The following is a 15,141-nucleotide window of genomic DNA, read 5'->3' on the forward strand; positions in this document are numbered from 1 at the left end:
GGCTGTTAGCTTCTTCTGCTGCTGTGCAAATCGGTGTAAGACGTTATTCAGAAGGAAGTCGACACGTACGACAACCAAAGCTTGATCCAAGAGCTTCATGCTGGCTTGGGCAGTGTGCAACTGTGCACATGAATACATGCAGGGTTTTTGAACACAAGCTATTTGCATTTGCTGAATACTTAAGAATGTTTGGAATTAAACCAAAGGGAACTTATTCAGGTGTTACAAATAATATGTCATCCATCTATATCTATCCATCCATCCTTATTTCAGTTTTAGTTAACTATAATATCCTTGGCTAGACGTCCACTGTTCCCTGTTGCCAAAGATGTGTCACTCCTCTCCTCCCTTTAGTGTTTGTGAGGGCCGGGGGCCTTCCTAGTGTTGAATCAAAATTAGCCTGAATCAAGGCTGTGTCTAGTGTAGACTTGCTCAACAACAGTGGCTGTCATCATTTATTCCCTTGTCTAATTCATATCCTTTGGCTTTTGACCACGGCTTCTGCTGCTGACACTGCAACTGATTTCCTTAGTTGATAAGAGATGACCAGAGGGCAGAGGTCGATATAAAATATCCTTACAGCTTGTTTATTTGTCGTCCTCAGCTGGTAGCTGATGTGATATCTCAGATCTTTAATGATAAGTCTGTCATAAAAGAGATTCAGTTTGTTGACTTTGGACATTCGTTTGTTTTTCAGTAGAGTTTATTTTGGAATAAGTGAGTTTTTATGATAATAGATTGGGTATCATGTAAATGAAAGGGATACTCCCTCCATATTGGCTGCAGATATAATATGAATTTATGGCGATGATTCCTGGGCAGGGAACCAACTGGCACTGCTTTATATTTGAAAACAGGATCTTTCCAACAACAACACTGTCCCATTGTATACTCTAACCACTGTGTTACATTGTGTACGACCCCCAGGGTCAGTACACCTCCAGTATACCTCCTTTTACCACTCTGTTACATTGTGTACGGCCCCCAGGGTCAGTACACCTCCAGTATACCTCCTTTTACCACTTTGCACCAAATCTCTTGGCCAGAAATAGCCGTGTTGTTGTCCCGGAATTGAGAAGCTAGGGTTCACGTGGCTTGACTTTTATCTGTCTTGGATGTTTGTGGTCAGTCTGGGGAACAGTGTCATATGGGAAAAACAAATCAACGATTTGATTTGCTTCTTAATATCATATCCTCCCCCTCTTCTCGCCGTCTTGTTTCTCTGAAGCTGTTATTATCTCCAGCTCTCTCTCTCTCTCTGTGGTCACTTTGTACAGTACTCACATCCTCACATTAAATTATTATTAGGAGACAGGATGTCCAGAGGGGTTGAATCCTGATTGGCTGAGATGCAATTAAGCCGTCCGCCTTTTTGGGCGAATTGCCGAGTGATGGATATGGGTCTCTCACCGAGGTATGCCTCACAATGAAAAGCCCGGCTTTCTTTTAGGTGAAACAGGAGAAGGAGGGAGAAGAGGAGGGGATGAGGGAGGAGCTTCCCCACTGTTCAGATTCCTGTGCATACACACACACACACGCACACACACACACTCACACACACACACACACACACACACACATGGACAAACCCACAGAATGGGTGTGTTTGTGCACATGCTGGTGTATTAGAGGGACCAAAACAGAGTGGCTACCCGGCTAGGAGACCTGGAGTAAGAGAGGGTGGAAGGTGAACGAGAGAAGCCAGATCAAGCTTAGACATTTCTCAGCCTGTAGTGAGAGTTTGGTAGCCGCAGCCTGAGAGGAGAAAGACATAATACCAAGGCTTGTAACCTCACACATCATCACTTCATCTTTCCCGTCATCATCATCATCATCACCATCACCATCACCAACAAGGATTCACAATGGATGGCTCCAGGTCAATCCAAAAGGAGATTATGTCTCTTAAAGGTATTTGAGCTGTTGATTTTCCTGTATATTTGTCAGAATAATAGCTGTATAGCAGGTGCCTGGTGACTTTCTCCAGTGATCCTAGCCCAGAACAATGAGTCATTGATAGGAATAGATGTGTGTGGATGCAGGACAACAGAGTGTGATCAGCGCCGGGTAGACAAACAAAAATATTTAGTTTGTTATTGTATTCCAGGGAGGCTGCCTGGGAGGGGTGTCCGTCCGGCAGAGGCATTGTTTGAAGAGCAGTGGGAGTTTTGCCTGAACGGTCCCAGACTCAGACCTTTAAACCGAACGCTATTGTGTGATATTTGTACATCTTGAGTCATCGTCGGAGAGGGAGAAAGAAATGGAAGTGGAAGGAAGCAGATCAGACGTAGAACGGGCTCCTCTGGTCTGTGTGCTTTACTCACTGTACCTTTGCACTGTTTACATAAGAAAGTGTGTCAGTCACTGTCATAGTGCAGCCGGTGCACAGTGCACTGCACACAGGACAACACAGCTGGTACTAGAATGCATGTAGGCTCCAGTGACAGACCTCAGATTTCCCATGCAAACCCACCAGGCAAATGTGAACAGCCTCTCGGCTTACCTAAACGTAGTAGTTCTCCTACTGTACTTAATGCATGGACGGGGGGGAATTTCTGATCTCATCTGTACTGTACACGACACGTCAAAGCGACTTATCAGGTTTATCTTTCTAAAACCTGTTCCTTTGCTAGTGCAGCATTGTCTGTTGTCACGTTAAAATGAATGACAAGCCGGCTCACTGATCTCCAGAATGTGGAGAATTTGATTTCCCTTGTAGACTCCTCTGCATGGCTTTTTTTTAGCAAGCAAATTGTAGGGGCTAGGCTGGCCGAGAGGAGGGTACATAGCTGTGTATGTGTGTGTGTGTGTGTGTGTGTGTGTGTGTGTGTGTGTGTGTGTGTGTGTGTGTGTGTGTGTGTGTGTGTGTGTGTGTGTGTGTGTGTGTGTGTGTGTGTGTGTGTGTGTGTGTGTGTGTGTGTGTGTGTGTGTGTGTGTGACTGTCTTGTTGCTCGCGAATAACTGGACCGATCACCGAGTGCAGTACTTAGTTCCGACCAGTCATTGGTCCGACAACGACAACATACCTCAAACCCTAACCTAACCATAACCGCAAGCACGGAGCACCGCCAAATGTGTTTTGCACGTTGCCAAGTAGTCCAAGGCAGTGCCTATTATTATTTATTTATTTTAATATTGAATCTAATTTGTGTGTGTGGATATTTTTCACATTTCGTGAATTCATAATTCATCCCTCCATCATCTCTCCAGATGGACGTACAGTTAATTAATATGACATCATCCACAGGGAAACGCCATATGCCATTATTAGACACCGTCTTGTTTTTAGAATGATGAGGAGATGAGGATGACCATGTTTAAAATGTCATCACTTTGTCGTGTGTACCAATAGCTTCACTAGCCTGTGGTAACCTGTGGTTACGGAGCCCTGGTGACAACCATCACCGTCTGTCCGCTCCGCTGTAGTGCTGACATAATGAAGTGACATTATTCTGTTAGAGTGTCTCTGCCCTGCGGTCGCTTCTCGCCTTTAAGGCGTCTTACTGGTGATGATGGGTGCAGTTCACACTGACCATACCCAGCTCAGTGGACTTGTATTTAGAGTGTCCGGCACAAGAGTAGGAGGTCAGTGCTGTGGTTCAATCCCCGGTCGAGTCATACCAAAGACTATAAAAAGCAGGCTCAATGGTAGTGGGGTAACTAAGTCACTACGACATACTGTACTATAGTGTCTTGTCCAAGGGCACACATCAGACTTTTATACATATCAGTCTGCCTCATGCTTCGGAAACGGGAGCTGCACTATATGGGCTAAATGGCTTGGTTCCCAAGGCTACTTTAATTACTCACACTGACCTTGAGGGACTGGCTGATTCATTATGCAAGGAAAGGTCTTCAGGCAAAGAAGTTAGAGGTGGTCTCCGAGATTTACTGTGGATAAATTATCCACCACAGGATCCTTCACCTCATCTTCCACCCCTAACACACACACACACACACACACACACACACACACACACACACACACACACACACACGGCTGCCCCAAGTTTGACACTCCTCTCACATAGCATGCTCATCAGTCTTTCTGCGCTGTCGTGATGTGACGTCAGACCCAAGTCTCACTCTCCTACACAAACTCTCACTCTCAGAAACTTCACGGCTCTCTGAGACAGTGTGTGAGTGTTCACACAGACACACTAATAGCAACACTTTTATTGCATCTCACCGCTGTGCAACATTTGAACAAGGATATCGGTGACCTATTGGAAGTAGGCGATAGCTTGTCTGTGATGCCTGTCCATCACCAACTGCAGCATCAGGGCGCTGGGCACTGTGGCACTCTCTTTAGCGTCAGGGCGCTAGGAAGGCACTGTGGCAGCATCAGGGCGCTGGGCACTGTGGCACTCTCTTTAGCGTCAGGGCGCTGGGAAGGCACTGTGGCAGCATCAGGGCGCTGGGCACTGTGGCACTCTCTTTAAGTGCTGGCGTGGATTGCATGTGTATTTAGCAAGCAATTTATCGCGACATCCATCCGTGACATTTATCGTGACTATCCATACATGATTTGTGCAGTGTATACTGTATAAGTACATCACACACAGCTTCCTTACGGAAGTAATATGACCTTATATTGCAGGTGAGTGCAGCCAGGAAGGAGCTTGATTGATGTGTGATTAATCCAATCTCAGAAGCATCAGAATAGAACTGAACAGTGGCAGTGGTACAGTAGCACAAGAAGATCATATATCAGTCATTGATTCTCTCTCTCTCTGTCTCTCTCTCTCTCTCGTCCCATCCCTTCCAGTCTCTGTATCTCAGCTTAGGATCAATTTCAGTCGGAGCTGCTCTACCTGGGGCCATATAAAATCTGTGATGCATTGCACCGCTCTGTCTTGATAGATTGCTACAGACACCTACTGTACTGTGGGATAATGTGTTCTGTGATAGAATGCTATTATATCTCCTATTGTAATCCTGCAGTATTTTATGGCAGTTGCAGCAAATTAACAGCTAGTGTAGAAGGGAGATAAATGTAAGGCAAAGCAGTTTTATGTGTGAATCTTATTTCAACAACAAGGCAATTCAATGTGCTTTACACACAGAACACCAGGAAACACAATTTTGGAGGTTGCATAAAACAAAAGTGAAAATTAAGAAGTTCAGAATAGGTAATGCAAAATAGGTATTAAAGCCAAAGGCTTTTGGCTCATGTGCAGACATCCCAGTCTCAATGCATAACAATGTCTCTTGTGATTGTTGTGCTTTATTTAACTAAATTGACAAAAGCTAAAAGTAACGACATTTTCTGTATTTTCAGTTAGTTTTCTTTTTTCTTCCCACCCCCCCCCCCCCCCCCCAAACACACACACACACACACACACACACACACACACACACACACACACACACACACACACACACACACACACACACACACACACACACACACACACACACACACACACAGTCAGTCAAGCATGTTGTCTAAAAGGAAACACTCATAATTGTGCAGGAAGCACAGCACAATCATGTGTGTGTGCAGCATTCCATTCTAGGTGCATTCCACACCATAGGTAGTAAGTGAAAGGAAGTCTGCTTCAAACTTGAACTTAATGCTTGCAAAGAAGGTTGAAAATGGTTGACCCTGTTGTAAACAAGTGTAAAGCTTTATCATGTGTCGTCCACACAGTAACGGTTCTTGTATCGAGTTGTGCTTTCGTTTGAAATGTACCCATTCTGCATACTGTTAATAAATACTTAAATCAATTAAACAGTTTGACTGAACTGTTGTTCACTTCTCTCTTTCAGAATCTAATGAGAAATTATTCACCCTGAAAGGGTTTAAAAATACTCTTCTTTACTTACTCCTTATTCAGCACAATACACTGCCTGTAGCTAGTCTTGGCACATTCACTGAACCACACACACTGACTCACGTGTAGACAGTGCAGCACACACAGAGCACGTACACATTCACGCACGCCGCGCGAGCGTGTGTGTAGTGTAGTGTAGTGTACGCACATGCACATGCACACGCACACATCACAGTCATTACAGAGGGAATTCCCTGGCCTGTCTGGGAGTGTTGCTCAGGGAGTTACTGCACGCAGAACCATGCTTGTCATTTCCCCTTTCCCAACTTCCCAGTCAGCGGTGACAAAGGAATCAGTCACTAGAGTGAGCAGAGGAGGTTTCTGCTCCAGCCCTGTTTCCGCGACTTCATGCGTAGCCCTCATTTTCCTCTGTCACAGTGTAGCACACCCCTTTTTCCTGTCCAGGACAGGACTGTGGCATATGGAAGGTTAAAACCTCCAGCCTGTGGCTAAAGGTGGAGGTGGAGGTGGAGCAACGCAGTGGTGCTTGAAGAGCACAAGATTAATGTCTCTGCCGGACAAGGAGGAATTCCCGTGTGAGTGGTAGATATTTGATTTCCCATGCGGGAGTCCAGCATTTGAATCCAGGTGGTTACAGAGGCATAGTTATTGTTTTTAAAGCATAGTTGTTGTTTTTAAAGCTCTAAACGGGTTGCCTCCTCTGTACATTTAGCTTAAAGTCCTACTGTACATTGTCACACGCCAGCTAGAGCTCTGAAGTTGGCTGACCAGCTGGGAAAAAAAAGAAAAGAGAAACAAGAGAGATGACCAAGCCTTTGCGGTGACTGCCCCTAGACTTCTCCATTTTCGTTCTGCCCAGACCCTAGAGGGTTTTAAATCTTTATTAAACACTAACTTTTCCCCCCCTGGCCTTCAATTCAAATTGAGCATTAAACCCTGGCCTTTGCTGTGTACTGCTGTTGTAAACCCGTACTTTTTCGTAATATTTTGTTTGTCTTTTCTTGTTTGCCAATTTATTCTCATTTTAAAGCGACAAAATAGGCCTCTTTTAACTTTCATAAAGTATAAAGTACATCTATTTTTATCCACCCTCTCACCCTCATTTTTAACCTTTTGAGTGCTCGGATCGCCGCCTTGTCTTTTATTCTCTTTTTAATTGACCAGACCTCTCTTTTCGGCCCAGTTCAATGTGTTTGCTCAGTGATTTGTGCCAGTGTGAACAGGGGTAATGCCAGTCTAACTCCTCTCTCAGTTATTTGTGCCAGTGTGAACAGGGGTAATACCAGTCTAACTCCTCTCTCCACTCTGGCTCAGTGATTTGTGCCAGTGTGAACAGGGGTAATGCCAGTCTAACTCCTCTCTCAGTTATTTGTGCCAGTGTGAACAGGGGTAATGCCAGTCTAACTCCTCTCTCAGTTATTTGTGCCAGTGTGAACAGGGGTAATACCAGTCTAACTCCTCTCTCCACTCTGGCTCAGTGATTTGTGCCAGTGTGAACAGGGGTAATGCCAGTCTAACTCCTCTCTCAGTGATTTGTGCCAGTGTGAACAGGGGTAATGCCAGTCTAACTCCTCTCTCAGTGATTTGTGCCAGTGTGAACAGGGGTAATGCCAGTCTAACTCCTCTCTCCACTCTGGCTCAGTGATTTGTGCCAGTGTGAACAGGGGTAATGCCAGTCTAACTCCTCTCTCCTCTCTGGCCCATTGCTCGTTCACAGAATCATGGCCTAGTTTCTTCGGGGGTTGCATGGCAAAGGCACTGTGGCCTAGCTTATGGTTTTCTTGGCTTCTGCAGGCTTGTGTTAACCTCAAAACCTAAATAATAATTATAAAACTTGTGAAGCACCTTTCATGACATGAAATGCAGCTCAAAGTGATTTACAGAGCAAAGAAAAAAGAAAAGCATAAAACAACATTAAAATAATAGCAGTGAATAAGGCAGTGACAACTGTGACATGACGAGCATTTAAAAAGCTCAAACACAAGAGTGTAGAAGTAGGTCTTGAGCTGTGCTTTACAATTGTCTACAGAGGCTGCCTTTTGAAGGTATAGTGGGAGTTTGTGACGGTAAATGACCGTCTTACATCCATCTTCGGAATTCATCTTGTTCTGCATACACTACAGCATGCAGGTCACAGGATTGGAAATGTGCCATGGCACTGAGTTAATATTGTACCTTTTGAAATACCCTTTCTTAACGCAATACACATGCTCATTTACACGAGGCTATTCTCTCACGAACACAGACGTGCCCAAAATACTGTAGCATTTCAGGTTGTTGGTAATCACTCCTTTGATGCATATAGTAGTTTTTCGGGTCCATGTGATCTCAGTGCATTCATGCAAACGGAGAGCAGTGCCAACAACAAACTGAACGGTCACATTATCAGCAGTTAGCTGATTACAGGGTAGCACTGTTTGTGTTCAGGATGGTTTTTTGACCTCCTTTTGCTGCCAAATATTATGAGGCGCCACAGTCGCGGGATAATAATGATGCATGGAATGGATAGGCCTACTCATTTGACAACACAGTGAGAAGCTCTGTGTGTTGTGTATCTGTTTACTTTGCTCAACGGACGTGTGAGTGTGTGTGTGTGTGTGGATGTGTGCCCTGAAACTAGATGTGGAAAAACATTGTGTGTATACGTTTATTAATAGTATACGTGTGAGGTCTACAGTAAATGTCTCCACAATTATAGCAGAATTTGAGAAATGGACAATTTTCTTGGTCATGGTTCAAAAAGATTTGGGGAGTTAGGCTTACAATTAGGAAAATATTCAGATTAGAATCAGGATTAGGATTATTTCCAGGTCATGTTTTATTTAGGGGTTAGGATTTAGAGTTACCTAATTTATCGGTGTCATGCACTGAAAATAGACGATCTATAAGCTCACAACACATCATGGTGTGACGTGTTGTGAGTTTATAGATTTCAGTTATAGTTTATAGTTTTTCAGTGCATAACACCGGGGCAAGTACAACGAACTGAGGCTTTAGGGTTAACTTTTTATATCCTCACACTGTCAACTACAGTAATACTAATGTGTGTATGTGTTTAACTATTTATTTAGCTGACCCATACGGCTTAAATTAACACTCTGGGTTTTACTAGAGTGTACAGTGTGTGTGTGTGTGTGTGTGTGTGTGTGTGTGTGTGTGTGTGTGTGTGTGTGTGTGTGTGTGTGTGTGTGTGTGTGTGCGCGCGCGTGCGCGTGTACGTACACGTACGTGTGTATGATTGGCATGTACGTGATCTTGTGAGAATAGTTTTCTATCACTGCAGCGCTATGTTCCATCTGGTCATCCGTCACCCGTTGTCCTGTAGCTCCACTCCCCGACTCATTAGGCACACACTGAGATGTGAGGGCAGTCAGTTCAGGTTGGCATATCAGTCAGCGGTCATGGCCGAGGAGGAGAGAAAAAGAGTGCACTTTGTACGATCTCAGTGATGTACACGATCCTTCACGATACTAGCAGCAAGATATAGCCCCGCTAGCAGCAAGATATAGCCCCACTAGCAGCAAGATATAGCCCCGCTAGCAGCAAGATATAGCCCCGCTAGCAGTGGGGCTCTGAAGGTCTATTCTAGGGATCTCCCGTTCATTCCCGATCCGATCCCGATACCACAATTTCTGTGTTAGCCGATACTGATAACGAATTCCGATACCAGAGAATAATATTCATAATAATTAATTACTTACTTATCCTAATAATAATAGAGCGAATGTCTGAATGTCTGTCTGTCTGTCTGTCTGTCTGTCAGAAACAAACACTTATCTCCTCATTGCCTGCACCAATCGCTCCCACTTTTCACACAGGCATTGACCATAATAATATGGAGGTCTTAACGAAGCCATTTTTCCAATAAGATTAATAATGAATTTATTAGTGAATAAAAACCCGTTTATTTGTCCGTGCTCTATCTCCGACCGAGCCACACTATTAGCACACATCTCTCCATGCCAAAAAAAATCTGCACGCTCCCACAATCCAGCTAGGCTACTTTTTTACCGACGCAACTGTCATATTTACTGTACAGATATTGTTTTTACATCACCACACGATCATGGAGAATTGTAACTTGAAGAATTGTGTGCCTGTGGAGGGGGTGTGGGACGCATAATTCGATAGGTCACCGTTTGTAGTGTGACGTAGGAAGCGAAACCCAGCCCCGTCGGAGCATCTGTTCTGTGTCCGTGTTGGATGTGAATGACCAGCGACACACAGCCAGGACTGCAGCCGCTCCGAGGACACTGTTTCTGGGCTTATGATCAGTGACACACAGCCAGGACTGCAGCCGCTCCGAGGACACTGTTTCTGGGCTTATGATCAGCGACACACAGCCAGGACTGCAGCCGCTCCGCCGCTATATATAAATGCACCATTTACACTGTCCGCCCCCTCCTCAACCACCTCCTTCGCCGTGCATTATTATGGAATGGATAGGCCTACTCATTTGACAACGACAGCTTACAGCCCTGCGCGCACCCAGCGTGGCTGCGTGACACACTGAACAGCACGATCACAACGGAATGCTTATCTGTCGGGGTCTCGGGGTGGCCAAATGGAGACGTTTGGAGAAGACACATCCCGTGCCGTCGGAACAACACAATGACAAAATACATACAGACAGATGCAATGACAACGACACGTTCCTAAATCACACAAAACATCTAATTCTTATCCTGATTATATAAAGAACAAACTACAACTTGCTTTGAAGCCCAAAAAGCCAACCTCCGCGTTCACCGTTTAATAGCTTATATCTCCACGGGCAGCAGACGCTGAGCGGTTAGGGACCGTCTACAAAGTGCAACACCGACCTTGAAAATATTCAATAACTTCCATTTATAGGCAGAATATCACCACCATATTTACATCACACATCAATGGTGTACTTATGATTGTACTACAGCATTTAATTAGCCTATACTTTAGTGCCCAACCCAACTTCCCAAGACCATCTGTAAACAATTCCCCCCCCTATCAGTAATGTGATCTATTACATCACACACTGAACATGATTTGCTGTTTGCATATATTCAGAACGGGTAAGGACTAGTTTAATTAATTACTTATTTTTATCTTGTGTTGTTAATAGCAGACTCCTCACTAAAATGTGTGCACTTGCAGTTTGGGAAACTCGAACGCAAACTCCACATGCCCCAATATTTTATTTACCCGCCATATAGTGTCAACCCCTTACCCCTGTGTCGGATCTGTGGTTAGACTGGCATATTCGCAGATACCAATATGATCCGATATGACCAAAAAGGGCTGATACAGTATCGGGACATCTCTAGTCTTCTCACATAGGGATTAGTTGACATGCCTAGTAATTCATATGAGAGGCGAGTGGGCAGCCAATCACACAGGCATAATGACAAGCAGGTGCGATCCAGTGAAACTGTTCGTGTTCATCTCATGCACATGCCCGTTGCCAGAGTCAAAGTCCATTTAAACGTTTTATTCCCTTGAGGAATACGGTAGACAGCATCTATACACTTCAGTCACACAATTAGACCATGTAGTTGCTCAATCTTTATTCATTCAAACTCATTGCTAGTTTAAAACTTTGTTTTCAATTGTCACTATACAGATACAGAAGTCTATTTTCTATCAGATTCTTGTCAATCTCAAGTGCGACATATCCATGCCCACAGGCGTCAGGCGTTGAGTGGAGCATGCGTGAGGCTCATTGCATGTGTGTAAACGTAGCGGTCTTGTTTAAATAAATATATTCTCTCCACGTTTACAGCTGAAAGTCTCCTTCACCTCCTTGACTTTTGTAATCGGTCACTTAAAGCGGTCCACCTCCTACAGTACGTTGTCAGAGGTGTGTTTCTGCTGTAGATATCAGATTCACAGCACTTTTCAAATTCTCCTCATAAGATTGAAGAAACGGGAGACAACAAAGACAGGAAGGAAAGGCAGCAGGAGTCGTCGTCTTCTTTTTTTTTCTTGGAAGACTCAGGAAATGAAGTTTCTTCATAGAATCTGTTGATATTAGATGAAAGGCCAGCATGCTGTTTGTCCCTTCACAGGCTACTGTGCAGCGATGCCCCCTTGTGTGTGTGTTTGAAGTTGATATGTTTGCTTGTTCATGTTCAGCATGAGCCTCATGGTTAAGGTGAAACAATGTCGTACTGCGGGGGAATTCTATAACCAAATAAACATTCATAGCCACGGTGTGTCTGACCACAAAGGATTTGCCTCTGTACAGTTGGCTAGGAAGGAATATAACGGAATATAACGAGACCCAGATGAACCTGTGTGTGTTTTTTCTCTCTCCCACAATCGCATTACAATCTATGGGAAAACCAATGTTTAGTTTCCTCATGGGTGGTAGAGTCTCAGTAGACCAAGGCCAGACTGATGATGGTTCTTATCTTGCACGGCAAGTGACTCACTCACCAGGCAACAGAAGTGTCAGACTTTGCCATCTCTGTTGTGGAAATGACAGGCTGGATGAAAGGACAAATGCTTTTATTGACAGACTATATATTTTTCCATTTCAATGTCCAATTTGTGGCAAGCCAGGCTTCATGGCTGTTAGCTTTTTAAGAGCAGTTTATAAGCGAGACTGATGAGCAGACAGACCAAATCTGGCAGTTTTTGACCCGGCTATCAGTGATGGGAAAGGGATGAATCACCATCAAAAACGTTTTGGGGGTGTGTGTGTGTGTGTGTGTGTGTGTGTGTGTGAGTGTGTGTGTGCATTGAGTGCGTGCATGCGTGTGTGCGTGCGTGTGTGTGTGTGCGTGCGACACACAACGGACTGTAGCATGTACCATCATAGCAATCTCTGAGTTGTAGTAGACACTAATGGCCGGCAGGCTTCAGTGTGGTCTATTTGCAACCTAGGTTGCCGCTAGATAGAACAATGGTTGGGGTGACTTCTGTTATTACTCAGGGCAGGAAATTTCCATCCAGTCCTTCCACTTGTTTTCCGCATGTGGGAATTCCATCAAATTCCTTGGCCATGATCCAAAGTGAGATGCTAGTGTGTCTGATTCCACTTTCAGTGCGATGGCCTTGAATGAACCATTTCCTTTACCAAACTATGTCATATTATTCTGAGAACTAAACATTCTTCTAACAGGGCTTTGGACATGCATGCTTGCGGTTTCATGGCCATTTCCATAACCACTTTAAATGTCCTTACATAATCCATAACATCCCTGTTAGGAAAAGCATCAGAGGGTAGTTTCCCTTCTCTGTTGTTGAGCTATTTGTGATAGTGGGGCCCCCATGGGAAAGACCTCACGGCAGAGATAAGCATAATGTCCTCCAATTGATATGGCCTCAGTCATTGTCCCACTAATGGACAAATAATTGCAAAGAGGAAGTACTGGTGAGGTGCTTGTGCTACGTAACCTGAGCACCCTTCACTTCAATTCCTCATATTGTAGTAAACAGTGAATTTTGTGCGTGCGTATGTGCACAAGTGAGTGTGGAATGGATATTTGTGCTGTATGGATGGATTTAAATTTTTTACCCTCACTCAAAATCCTGTATTGTATTGTCACTTTATATAACATCTGATGAATATTTACAATGCTCAATGAGTCATGATAATTAATAGGCATTTATATATGATAATTAATTCAATATCTAGCAGTGAAATTGTACAGAGCATCAAGTACAAATAACTATCAATTAGTAGGACATAGCTTCAGAAGTCAGAACCCAGAAATGGAACTGTCAGAATAGGATTAGCTGATCAGCTAAGGAGGTTTTTAGGGAAAAACTTCTACTACTGGTATAATAATGGCTGTAAACATGTACCATAAACAAGCACTCAAATTGAAAATAGTTTTGTAGACTTTTATTAGCATTTTATTTAGTTTGACATCTTCACTTTACAACTGTTATTATGGTTAAGTTACTGTCATGACACAGTCATCCATTACGTCCCATCTAGCTGACATACTGTAGTGCATCTCCTCACTGCTCTCTCTCAGGTGCATATTGCCTCAAAAGTGAAGCACAATACCAACATACAAATTGACGTCATTCAATTCAATTCAATTTTATTAAAGTTTTATTAAAGTTTATTCAATTTTATTAAACCAATAAAGATCCACCCAGAGCAAGCAATATTGCATTCAGAACTTCTGATGGACTCATTTTTTTACGGAAGCTCCTGCACCTCTGAACTAGTCTCTCTGAAATAAAAAGTGACACATTTTGGGACTACTCATGTTTTCATAATTATTTAAAATACATACTGCAGATAAACTATGTCACAGCTCACCTTGTAGAGACGTAAAGCTTGAACAATGAACATCACTCTCAACTTGGTTCAAACAAACAGTGGAACTACTCATGTTTTCATAATTATTTAAAATACATACTGCAGATAAATTATGTCACAGCTCACCTTGGAGAGACGTAAAGCTTGAACAATGAACATCACTCTCAACTTGGTTCAAACAAACAGTGGAACTACTCATGTTTTCATAATTATTTAAAATACATACTGCAGATAAACTATGTCACAGCTCACCTTGGAGAGACGTAAAGCTTGAACAATGAACATCACTCTCAACTTGGTTCAAACAAACAGTGGATGCCCCCCCCCCCCCCCACCCCTCTAATATTCTCTAATATTGGATCAACAGTTTGGTTCCCTTATCCCAAGTAATAAGAGCCAGAAGGAGAATGGAAAATATTTCCACTTCTGTTCCAAAAGCATGTGTGATTTAGTGTTTTCATCTTCCATTTTTCAGCCAAACAAATTCCTGTTTGCCATTTATTGGTGGTGCCTAAAACGTGAAGGTAAATCATCTGTTCCGTTGGGCCGTCATAGAAGCACGTTGCACTTACTGTATAATGTCTTATGTGTGTGTGCTGGAATTTCATTATGTCAGAGGACATGTAAATAATTAACCCCAAGCACCATCCCCTTCAGCTCAACACCTGCTCATTACGAGTCCAACTTGATACTACACCACGCTTTGCAACTGACCCTCTGGAGACCCATTCCCTGTATATACACACCTGCACTGATTTAAAAATGAAACCCTAGTTGGAGGCAATTCAGTCAGATGATTTAGTTTGTTGCGTACACCTATCTATTAAATCACACTCCTACCTCTCTGACTTACCATACATGCCTTGTTGACATCAAATAAGGCCTAATAATAACACAATATTCTTTCATCTTTGTTTGTGACCCTGATAGAGCACCACACAGAACCCTCTTTCGGGTCCAGACTTGCTGTAGTGTATACAGGTTTAGAAACACAAGTCTACATTGTGCGTTTATTGTGAAGCCTGAGTAGGCCTTCCCACTACACCCACTGGTTCCTCCCCCTCAGCTGACTTCGCACAAAGCCAG

General features: G+C 43.5%; 1 protein-coding gene across 2 annotated transcripts in view; it reads left to right on the plus strand.

Moving 5' to 3' along the window:
* Positions 1-1,850: 1,850 nt before the first annotated feature.
* The window catches only part of plecb (plectin b), a 119,077-nt gene continuing 105,786 nt past the window's right edge, over positions 1,851-15,141 (plus strand). For both annotated transcript variants that reach the window (XM_083761880.1, XM_083761881.1), the window contains exon 1: positions 1,851-1,911. In XM_083761880.1, coding sequence (XP_083618006.1) covers positions 1,866-1,911 — 46 coding nt within the window. In that variant the 5' untranslated portion in view covers positions 1,851-1,865. The remainder of the gene's footprint in view (positions 1,912-15,141) is intronic.

This window comes from Protomyctophum parallelum, assembly GCF_964188405.1.
Source record: "Protomyctophum parallelum genome assembly, chromosome: 3".
Classification (NCBI taxonomy): Eukaryota; Metazoa; Chordata; class Actinopteri; order Myctophiformes; family Myctophidae; genus Protomyctophum; species Protomyctophum parallelum.